The 10,973-nt window shown below is 63.0% G+C and overlaps 1 protein-coding gene across 1 annotated transcript; it reads right to left on the reverse strand.

The window, feature by feature from the left end:
- Positions 1 to 734: 734 nt before the first annotated feature.
- Positions 735 to 9,686, reverse strand: Meox1 (mesenchyme homeobox 1). The gene is made up of 3 exons (XM_005394508.2): positions 8,949 to 9,686; positions 2,867 to 3,036; positions 735 to 2,124 (listed from the first exon to the last, which is right to left on the reverse strand). Exons 1-3 carry the CDS (start codon positions 9,412 to 9,414, stop codon positions 2,002 to 2,004), a joined length of 759 nt encoding a protein of 252 aa, XP_005394565.1. The 5' UTR covers positions 9,415 to 9,686; the 3' UTR covers positions 735 to 2,001.
- Between the last annotated feature and the right edge of the window lie 1,287 nt (positions 9,687 to 10,973).

Below are 10,973 nucleotides of genomic sequence, written 5' to 3' on the forward strand. Positions count from 1 at the left end.
GAGCTAATGCCCAATAGCGTCTTTCCTTTGCCATTTCGCCAACAAAGCTTGAACCAGCTTCAGGCACCTGCCTCTGATCCGCACTTGTCTCCCACTGCATGCGGGGCCTGTGTTCTGGGAAGCGCTTTATTAGTCGACTCTGAAGCCCTACAAACAACACATTGTACGAACATAAACCTGGAGAGTAGGCTCAGTTACCCAGAGCAGCCTGTGGAGGCAATGAGGAGATCGGGGCCAACAAGACCTGCGAGACTGCTGCCATTAACACGGCACGCTGCTCTACAGCGAGCTTCTGATGTGTGGAAATGTATTCCAACAACAAAAATACAGTATTGTGAATACATCCTCCGGTAACAGCCAGCAATTGTCAAGTATTATGCACTGTACGCAGCTGCAGGCCCTACGCTTTTATGGCTGGCAGTGTAGGTGTGTTTACACCAGAAGCACCACAAACCCACAGCTGTGTCATGCACTGCTCCTGTGTCCCTGGGCAGCAGGAACTCTTCCACTCCACTATAGTCACACTGCTCCTCCGGTGCGTGCGTGTGTGTGTGTGTGTGTGTGGGGTCAGTGGTGTGTCACATGACCGCTGTGTATCACATGACTGTATAACACAGTACTACAGAGTTTTCATAATGGGATCCTTCTTACTTTCAACGCTGTGATCTGAGAAGTTGCACACTTAATCTTCTAACGATTAAAGATAACGTGATTTTTTAAAAAAATGTGTTTTATTCAATTCCAACGATCAGATTTGCACCCAGCTTTGCAAGAGCTCAAGGGGATTCTGGGTGTGGAGGCGTCTTCCCTATTTCTCATTGCTCCTGGATAGCAGGCGGCGGTCAGGTGACCACAGGCGATAATCAGAAGATTGCCCACGAGAGTTCTGGCTCTTAGCTCTGCAGAGAGAAGGGTCCAGGAAGTTTGCTTTCTTACTGACTTTATTTCTCCATTCTTTTCTTACAAAGTGAATTGACCTGGTACAGTGAGACGGATGTCACCTAAGAAAATGTGTGACGTGTGCTCTAGGAAGGAACCCCCCGTGCTGTCTCCGGCCAGCTCACTTGGCAGTCACCTTGGGGAGGGAGGGAGCGTCCTTTCTGCCGTGAAGGGTTAAACCTGCTTGCAAAGATCCCAACTCTTGCAGACCTCCGGCCACGACAGCAGCTGGGGTTAGAGACCTTGACCGGAGGGCAGGCTGGGCTGCATGTCTCCTGCCAGGGCTGTGGTTTGGCCACCTGTCCTTGGGCAACTTCCCCAGGGGCCGCAGCAGTGTGTGTGCCCACCCCTCAGGTACTGGACAGCCGAGACCCCTGCGGAGCCCTGCGGGGCTGAGGGGGTCCTCCAGGAGCGGCTGTGTCTTTGTCCTGGGTGTGGTCGGAGTCCTGGGGAGCACAGGGCATGCAGCTGGAGAACCGTGCACCCCAGGGTCCGTCCTGGGCTCCTGTTACCTCCTGCACCCGGGACACAGGAGCCACTGCCCAGCCCTGAGCTCCATGCATGGACGTCGAGAGGGCTTCCGCCTGGAAATCCCAGGTGGGAAAGGCGGAGCTGCCGTGCCTCGGGTCTTCGCTGACCAGTCCTGGCTGGGTCCTGCAGTGAGCTCGGCCATTGGGAGCCAGCGCTTGTGGGGACGCAGGCCTGCCCAGGCTGCCTCTGTCCTCTCCCAGTCACTGCACGGACATGGAAACTCCCAGCCCCAGGGCCGCCGTCCTCCTTTCTGCCCCCCGAAGAGCCGAGAGGAGCAGGGGCCGGGTGTGTCTCCAGTGCGCCCTTCCGCCCCAGCCTTTGCTTTATGAGTCGCCGCGGCCCCAGGGGCCTCAGCCCGCAGGCTGGGTGGTGTCCAGGCCCAGGAGAGGCCAGGCTGGGCTGTGGGAGGGTGCAGGAGGAGGTGGCGGGAGACCCCGAGAGGCAACTTCCCAGAGCCCCTCCCAGGTCTGTGCAGCTCAGCGGGGGCTGTGTGGTCTCCCCGGGAGGCGGGTGCCGCGGCCAGGCCAGTTCTCACTCCGAGCTGGGAGAGGCTGGGGAGTCCCCGTCGTCCGCGTCCTGGCCCTGGGGGGAGACGGGCCGGCCCCCCTTCACCCGCTTCCACTTCATCCTCCGGTTCTGGAACCACACCTTGACCTGAGGAGGAAGCCGAGGGCCTGGTCTCTCGGGGCCGGGGTGCCCCAGCCCACACGGACGCCCACGGGACCTGGGCACCCTGGGATGTGGGTGGGAACCATCCCCGGCTGCCTCCCCCAGGCCCCAGCAACCAAGGCCAAAGGGGGACACCTCCGTCTGCCCAGAAGAGGCTCCAGATGTGTCCCTGCACAGACGCATGGTGGGTGAGGGCCCGCTCCACACGCCCCTCCTGGGCTGCCCCGTCCCGCCCCACCCGGGGTCCTGGGCTGCAGCCTCGGAAGAATCCAGAGGGTTTGGTTCTGGGGCGGGGCAGACGGGGTTTGGAGCTGTCTTCTGGTTCACTGTTCAACACTCAGGACAGGCCCCGCCCCTCAGGAAACAGCCACCACCTTTTCGTTATCACTGTTATCATTGCTGTTATACCCTCGCCCACTAGAGCCCGTAGAGGCCCAGGGACATTTGCCTGACGTGCCCAGGAGTCTGTCACACCCGGCACCCCCTGCAGAGCCGATCCGAGGTGCAGATTCCGAGTCTGCTCCCTGGAGCCCCAGAACCTGCGTTCTGGACAGCGCCTGGTGGTTCCAGCGCTGGCAGTGCTGGCCCCAGCCACCCATGGGAATGGCGGGGACCTTTGGAGACCTCGGGTGCCGGGCTCCATCGTGAGGCCTCCCAGGCATTTCCACCCCCTCATGATTCCGGGGGACCCCATGAGACCATGCCTGCCCGGGGGAGGGCACGGCACCTGGCGCTCGGAGAGGTCGAGGTTCACGGCGATCTCGTATCTGCGCAGCCGCGTCAGGTAGTTGTGGTGTGAGAATTCGGCCTCCAGCTCGCGCAGCTGCTCCTTTGTGAAGGCCGTCCTCTCCTTGCGGGCCTTGCCGCCCTCTGCCTTCCCACGGGGCTCCTGCAGGTCTGGGAGAGAGAGTCCCAGCCCAAGGGCACGTGAGCGGGCGAAGTCCCTCCCTCCTGTCCCCTGCCAGAGATGGGACCCAGGACCCTGCCACTGAGACACATCTCCAGCACATTAAAAAATTTTTTTTTAATTTTGGGACAGGGTCTCGCTAAATTGCTAAGTTGTCCAGGCTGGGTTCAAACTTGCCTCAGCTTCCCAAAGTGCTGGGAACACAGTTAGCCTCGCCAATATTTCAGGGGTGCTAAGGAAGAAGCTACTGTGTCCTCTGACAATCGGAAGATTTTTGACTGCCCGGGAAGCTGCTCTCGGCTACTTCCTGAGCTACATCCGCAGCCCTGCAGAACACTGGTAGCCCAGGCCCACAGACCAGACCCTCGGCCTCCCTGGACACAGGAGGACCTCGGCCTGCCTCAGACACTCAGTCAGAGACGGCGGCCCTGCGCCGTTCCTGTGACAGCCAGCCACCCGCGCTCGGGAGCTGGTCGCAGGGCCAGGGCCAGGTCCCCATCCCGCCCACCCTGCGGGGCCACGTTGGGAGAGGCAGGGCGCCCAGGCTGGGGCCTCCCGGGGACCCAACGGGGCTCAGTCCTGGCTGCGAAGGGCCCAGGCATCCCCGTGCCAGCCCTCCACGGTCCAGCCCAGCTTTTCACTGCCCACCGGGGCTTTGAGGGGCGGCCGCATTTCACAGGCGGGGACAGAGCTCAGAGTCAGAGTGGCCGGGCTCACCCAGTGTGGCGAGGCAGGGCCCAGTGCTCTCCAAGGGTGGTGAGGGGCAGGGGATGCCCAGAAGGAGCCCAGCCCACGGCGCAGGGCCCCACAGTGCCCGCCGTTGGCCAGCGATGGCGTCCAGCCTGCGGCTTCTCCGGTCACTGTCCTGGTCCCCCAGGCCCAGAAACCAGGGCTCAGAGTCTGGCGCTGTATGAGAGCTGTGCTCCCCAAGTGTCCCGGGGCCCAGCCCCCAGCAGACACCACGTCCCCCCGCTGGGCCAGAGCCACGCGGCCCCAACGGCCCCCTGCCCTCCTCTCCGTCTGAGCACCCTGCTCGGTTCCCTGTCCTGGGCCGCTCACCCCACGCAGGAAAGGGGCCTGGATTTGTCTCACCACCTCCTATTCCGGGTCCCGGGGTCCCCAGCCCCTCTCTGGCACAGCTGGGCCGTGGACAGCGGGACCCTTTGAGGAAGTCGCTTAGCGCCTCTGGGCTCCAGGATCCTCCCAGGGCTGTTTTGAGGAGACTAGGTGAGGTGATGTGTGTGGAAAATGCTCTTAAAGCGTAAAGGTTAGCAGGCTGTCATCACAGCACTGGGGAGGCTGAGGCGGGAGGATCATTGCAAGTTCAAGGCCAGCCTGGACTACATATGGAAACTTGGTCTCAAAACAAACAAAACAAAACAAACACCCTAAAGGTGCTGCGAGCTCCAGAGAGGCTGTGGGAAGGGCTGGAGTGAAGCAACTGGTGTTTGTTGATTGCTTCTCGCTGTTTTGAAGCTCACGTAGCTTTCAGCCCTTGCCTGTGGCGACAGTGGGCACCGTCACCCTGGGAGTACTGTTGAGGGCTCTTTGCCCTCTCTCCAGGGACGTCACTGCACCTGGCCAGGGGCTGCCCCTTCCCGGACGCAGGGAGGGTTTGCTAACCCAGCCACGGGCGCCCAGCAGCTTCCGACACAGATCCTCTGATGCCAGCCTGAGTGTGCAGCTGGGCGCCAGGCTCCGTGCTCTGCTGGAAGAGGAGGCGGCTCGTGCGTCCCCCTGCAGGGTGTGATGGGTGCTGCTGGCCCCACCCACCCCGGCTAACGTCACAGATGCGGCCGCAGCAGGGAACCCTCACCCCAGGCAGCAGAGCGGGAAGGGGAAGTGAAGCCAAGCCAGTGGCACACAGGTAGAGCAGGAGCCCCCCGTGCCCCCCACGTCACCAGCGCTGGACACTGCGGATGAACATGCGACTCCCGGACACCAACCACTGCGGGCGAGGTGGCCGCATGAGGTCCCCTGGGTCGAGGCCACCGAGGAGGCAGGGGTTGGAAAGGACCCGCCTCGCAGGGGCTGGGGGCCGAGACGGAGCGCAGTGCGAGCTCGGGACAGGACAAGGGCGCCCTGCCCACATCCATCTACCCATCCAGGCCGAGCAGAAGAAGAAATGAAGGACTTCTGAGGGCGAAGGGAAGACAGACATGGCCTCTGTTCCCAGCTGCCCACATCTGTGGGGGAAACACCCAGGATCCCACGGACAGGAGCCGTTGGCAAGAGGGATGCATGCGCCCAGCCACCGGCCCCACAGCAGCATGCAGGACTGCTGAGCCTATGCACAAAGAGCCACAATCCGAGGAAAATAATTCTATCTCAATAGCATAAAAAAAATACTTAAGAGTGAACTTAGCCTGGCGTGGGGGCACACCTGTCACCCCAGCACTCAGGAGGCTGAGGCAGGAGGATCACCTTGAAGCCAACCTGTGCTGCATAGCAAGACCCTGTCTCAAAAAACCCAAAAACTTAAAAACTTCTGCAAAGCAAAGGAAACAATCTACAGAGTGAAAAGGCGACCTATGGAATGGAGGGAAATGATTGGGAACTGGTATCTGATAGGGTCGAATATTCACAATACATAGAGAACTGCAATTTGACAACAACTAAACCCCAAATAAACCAATTAAAAATGGGTGGAGAACCTCAGCTTCTCCAAGGGAGAAACACAAACGTCCAGCAAGGAGGCACGAGGTGCTCAGCGCGACTGCGCCGGGGAAAGTTGGTCGGAACAGCAGCTGTGGGACAGCAGACGCGCGCTGGAAGTCCAGGCCCTTGCGTCTGGGTGGGGGTGTAAAGCAGGCGGCTGGGGGCTCCTTGAAGACCAGGGTCACCACGGGACCCAGGGATCCGCTTCCCGTATGCACCTGAAGCATTCAAAGCCCGGACTCTGCGGCCCAGGATGGTTCCAGCACTGTTTGAGATTTTGAAGCCGCCCATGCGTCCATCAGCGGACGAGCGGATGAAGCAAACGCAGCGTCTGCCCACTGCGGTGCTCCTCAGCTTAGAGAGGAGAAATCCTCGTACGTGACGAAGTCCATACACCCGAGTGCATCATGCTAGATGCAATAAACCAGTCACAGAAAGCTAGACCCTGGGGCTGGGGATTTAGCTCAGCGGCACAGGGCCTGCCTGGCAAGCACAAGGTTGTGAGTTCAATTCCCGGTATCAGAAAAAAAAAAACAAAAAACAACAAAAAAGTAGGACAAAAATCCAGACCCTGCAGGGCTGCGTTGCACGGGACATCCACCCCGTCACACCGCGGGGAGCAGCAGCTGGGGAAGGGGACGGAGACCCCTCCCTGGACATGGGGTTCGGACTCCCACTAGTCGAAACATTTCAGTAGGGGAGAAAATGAGACTGGAAGGGCTGGCTGGGAGTGAGGGTTAGAATGTGCCGGCGCAGCGTGTGTGCGCACGCGTGAGTGTGTGTGTGCACGCCAGGCCAGCCCACGCCCCGGCTTCCGTGCTTGGTGGTGGGTGACGGGGGAGGGGCGGTGGCAGGGCATCAGGGTCAAGGCAGGACCGAGCCCATCGTGTGCGTTTAACCTGGCGGGTTTGGCGTTCAGCGGGGGCGGGGCAGTGGGGACCTGCTCCAGGAGGGAAGTGGGGCCCAGGAACCCCGGCGATGTGCCCTGGGCTGGAGCAGGGCAGGGAGGGCAGAACAAAGACCGCGCAGAGGACATGAGCTGCCGATGACCGCAACCTTCCCTTGAACCCCGCCAGGAATTCACCGCGAAATCCCTCCTTGCCATAAATTACAGCCGATCACAGCAGCAGTGACAGTTTGGGGAAACAGCAGCGGCCTCGCAGCTGTCCTGCCTGTAGGGGTCTCGATGCCGCCCGCCGGCCCTGCCTGCCAGGAAACGGGCGAGCGGGGCTCCCAGGCCCTGGGGGAGCAGGGCCGAGGGCAGCGGCGGCGGAAGAGCCGCCTCTGTCAGCGCCTTCAGCTGTGGGGGCCGCCTGGCCGGCCAGCCCCGCACCCACTGACCGACCTCTCCAGCGGCTCTCCGAGCCCAAGCCCCTCACAGATGCCTGCTGGATTTTAGAGCAAATTGAGTACAAGCTCCCATGTCTTGCGGCCCAGAGGCAGCAGTTTCGGGGTCCCGAGGAGCACCTGTCCCCGTGTCCTGAGGGCCGGCCGGGGACCCCGCTCGTGCTGCTCACAGCACTGTGCATAGCCTGGGCTGTGTGGCCGGCCGGGACCCTGCCAGGCCCTCCGCAGAGACGGGCGCTGGAAGTGCTGCATTGCAGCAGGGGGAGGGTCAAAGTATGCCCCTAAGAAATAATCCACCGGGGGGGGGGGGTGCAGCTCCGGGAGAACCTCACTTTGGTCGCAGCTCCCCGTCCCCAAAGAACCCAGATGAACAAAGTGGGAACTTGAATTGCAGAGAGGACATAGCCCGCGACTCGGGTGGGGCGCCGGGGGCCGGGGGAGCCTGATGCTCCCCACTCGGGGTTCCACCGCGCTGGCTCTCCCTCCGTGAGATTCCAAAGGACGCCGGACGCGGGGACCCGCTGGGCTGACTGTGGGCCGCGAGGAGGGACACCCCTCAGTGCTGGCCGGCTGCTGCTCCTGAGAGCCCCGGGGTCCTCTGGGACAGGGAGTCTCCCTGGAGCTGACCCTGGAGACGGCTGGGGCCCCTGAGCCGGGCGCAGCGCCAGCCACAGCCAGAAGCAGAGGCGGCCCTGGCAGGCGTGGGCGCTCACCGGATGGGGACGCATTCTGCCCGTGCCCAGCAGGCCCTTGGCTTGGCCGGTGCCATCCCGGTGCCCTGGAAACGGCTGGACCGGCAGTGCGATGGGCGTGGACACAGTGGGTGCGGCGAGGGGCAGGGACGCAGAGCTGCCGCCCAGGGACGCCCCTGGGACTTTACCCGCGGGGGATGTAACAGCCTTCCACCGAGCGGCCAGGTGGGACCCCAGGTGGTGTCACCCATGTCACGGGGGTGTGCAAGCATGGGCCCCCGTCAGCTCGGGATGGCTACTGAGCTGGGTCTGTGGGACGTGAGGTCTGGTGTGAAGTCACCTGGGTCTGAGGGACCCCGGGACACAGAGGCCCCGTGCCCAGGGCAAAGGGGATGAGCCGCTGACTGAGTGCAGGCCTTCTCCTGCTGTGCCCCCACTTGGTCTCCAGCGTACCACGCTGAGATACTGACTCCCCCAGGTCCTCACTTTGCGCACCTGGGAGGCCCCAAAGAGCTGACCTCCCGTCTGAGTGCCCCCACTGCTGACAGCCCTCGGCCCGCGCTCCGGCCAGACCCCACCCCACACAGTGTCCCTGGGAACCCTGACCACCGGCAGGCGCCTCTTCCGGGATGGCCGCTGGTGGGCCACAGGAGTGGGGTGTGGGCTCGAGGCCGGGAAAGGTGGGGTGGGGGCCACACAGAGGCAGGCACAGTGCCGCAGGGGACAGCGCAGGAGGGCCAGGACCCCAGGGGACCACAGCAGGCATCCTCCCGGGACCCCAGCCCGAGCCAGGCCTTGCCGGTCCTGGGCCCCTTCCCTGAGGGCTGCTGCCTCCTGGGCCTGCCCAGCCCAGCTCTGCGCTGGGCTCTCCCGGGCAGCTGCCCCCAGAGACTGCTGAGACCCCCAAGTTGCCATCCCCGCCCGAGTGCAGGACCTCCCATGGCCTGGTCACCAGTCAGCTGGCCCATGCCCACAGCCCTGTCCTAGACCCCAAATCCGCTAACCCTGCTGCCCGCTGCTCTGGCCCAGGACCCTGGCTGGGGAACCTGCAGCCCCATCACTGCCCGGGACCCCGAGAGCCGAGCGGAGGCCCTGCTCCCCACGGTGCTGTGATGACCCCATGTGACGTGGCGGTCAGGGCCCAAGCTGACCGGGAAGCAGCTTCCCGCCCCAGGGCACAGCACCAGGGACCCCAAGCCACGTACCTGCTGCCGCCTTCCTCCGCCTGGACAGCTTCCTCTCTGCCTCGCCGGCCGTGCTCCCCTGCACCCCGTAGTCCTCGCCAGGGCCTCCCACGGGCTCCACCAGGCCAGGGCTGCTGGCCACCGGCTCTCCGGAGCCCCCCGCTGGGCCAGGGTGCGGCCTCTGCCGGGACGCAGGGACGGGGAGGTGCCAGTCGGGCGGCTGCGGGAAGGCGGGGTGCTGCTCCGTGAAAACGCGCTGCTCTCGGGGGAGGCTGTGCGGGGTGGCGGCCAGGCAGGAGGCCGAGAAGTCAGGGTACGACGCAGCTGAGGCCGGGAAGTCTGGCTTCTGGTGGAAGGAGAAGGGGGCGGGTGGGCAGTGGGGCGGCCCCGAGGCCTCACTGCCCTCGGCCAGGGGGTTCCGCAGGCAGTCCCAGAGCGGGGCTGGGCCTGGGGGGCTCCTCAGGCAGGGGCTGCCCGCGGGGTCCATGGGCTCCGCCGCCCACCACGGCTCCCTTTGCACTTCCTAGGGTCACAGGTTAAAGAATGCAAGAACAAAAGCCAAACTGGAAGGGAAAACGCTGGACACCAAATATTCACCCCAGGAGCCAAAACCCAAACCAAATGACAGCCTGCCCTTCAGGCCACACACGTGAGTGTGCGCACAGGTCCCGCGGGCCTCCCGCGCCCCGACAGGCTGGCCTGCTACTGGGGCGCCCGGGGCGCCGCATATGCCCGCTGGCCGACCAGGCGCAGGGAGCAGGACAGAGCCCGGAGCTGTGGCCGCGGGCCCAGGGCGGAGACACTTAAATCCTGCGGTGGGGAGAGAGTGACAAATTTCTGTGGTGAAACGTGAGCGAGGGGAGGGAGGGGCGGCCGCCGGGTCCCCTCCAACCAGAACCGCGGCGGGGGCTCCTGCCAGAAACCTTATCCGCCGGGTAATGGGATTTGCAGCTGGGGCTTTTAAAGGAACCTTGTCTGTATTTGTTTTAAGGAGTGAGAAAGCCCATGCTGTAACACACACACACACACACACACACACACACGCACACACACACACGCACACCCACGCGCACACACATGCGCTGTTTCGGTGTGACTCTTCCAACACCATAAAGTTATTTTTATTGCACTGTTAACAAAATTCTCCAAGTCTTGGATTTGGAAAAAGCCCAGAGTCAGACCCAGAATCCATCAGAAGCCAAACTCCCAGGAGGGGCGGGCCGTGAGTGCCGGAGACGGCTCCACAGCGCGGGGATTTCAAGTTCCTTCTGGGGCGGGCTGGGGAGGAAGGTGATTAGAAGAAATCCTTTCGCAGGTCCCGGCAGCCCGCTCCAGTCTGGAGTATAGGGAAAGACTCTCCGGAAAACACTGCTTCCTCTCCGCCTGAGTGACTGTCGCCCCGGTCAGGGCCTGTTATTTTATAAGCGTTTTGAGACAGGGTCTCCTGTGTAGCTCAGCCTAGCCTTGAACTTGCAGTGACTCTCCTGCCTCAGCCTCCCAAGTACTAGGATGACAGGTGTGCGGCCCCATGCCTGGTTCTGGTCAGTAACTCATAAGAAAGCCCCCTGACTCTTCTTTGTGTTCTTTAACCTCCAGCTTGTCAGGGAGGCCCCAAGTTTTTCTGGGGCTCACCCCTCGGCGCCCTGTCCCCAGCCCATCCTTTGTCTCCATCTTGGCCCCCAGAGGTCCAGGCGCCCAGGGAGTGGGGACAGACATAGGGGGCCTCCGTCTCCCGGGGTTTTCCCCAGAGCGCATCCTCAGGGCACGGTCACATGGGTCTCATGGCCAAGTGCCACCTCCGCGTCCAGCAGCCATGGCCACTGCCTCCTGGCTGTCCCTGGGGTCGCTGCCGCTTCCTGAGGATGAGGTCCAGTCCCACAGTGCCCGACTCCTCTCCACCCTGTGTTTTCCACTGCCAGGGCAGCAGGATGGGGGCCTAACCGTGGGGTCTTGCGGACCTGTCCCAAAGGCCCCAGGGCCCCAGGAGGGGCTGCAGCGGGGCAAGGGGAGCGAGGGGCAGCTGGGGAGATTCGGGGCGGCCTGCTG

The sequence above is a fragment of the Chinchilla lanigera genome, unplaced genomic scaffold (genome assembly GCF_000276665.1).
Source record: "Chinchilla lanigera isolate Chin_1 unplaced genomic scaffold, ChiLan1.0 scaffold00050, whole genome shotgun sequence".
Taxonomy (NCBI): Eukaryota; Metazoa; Chordata; class Mammalia; order Rodentia; family Chinchillidae; genus Chinchilla; species Chinchilla lanigera.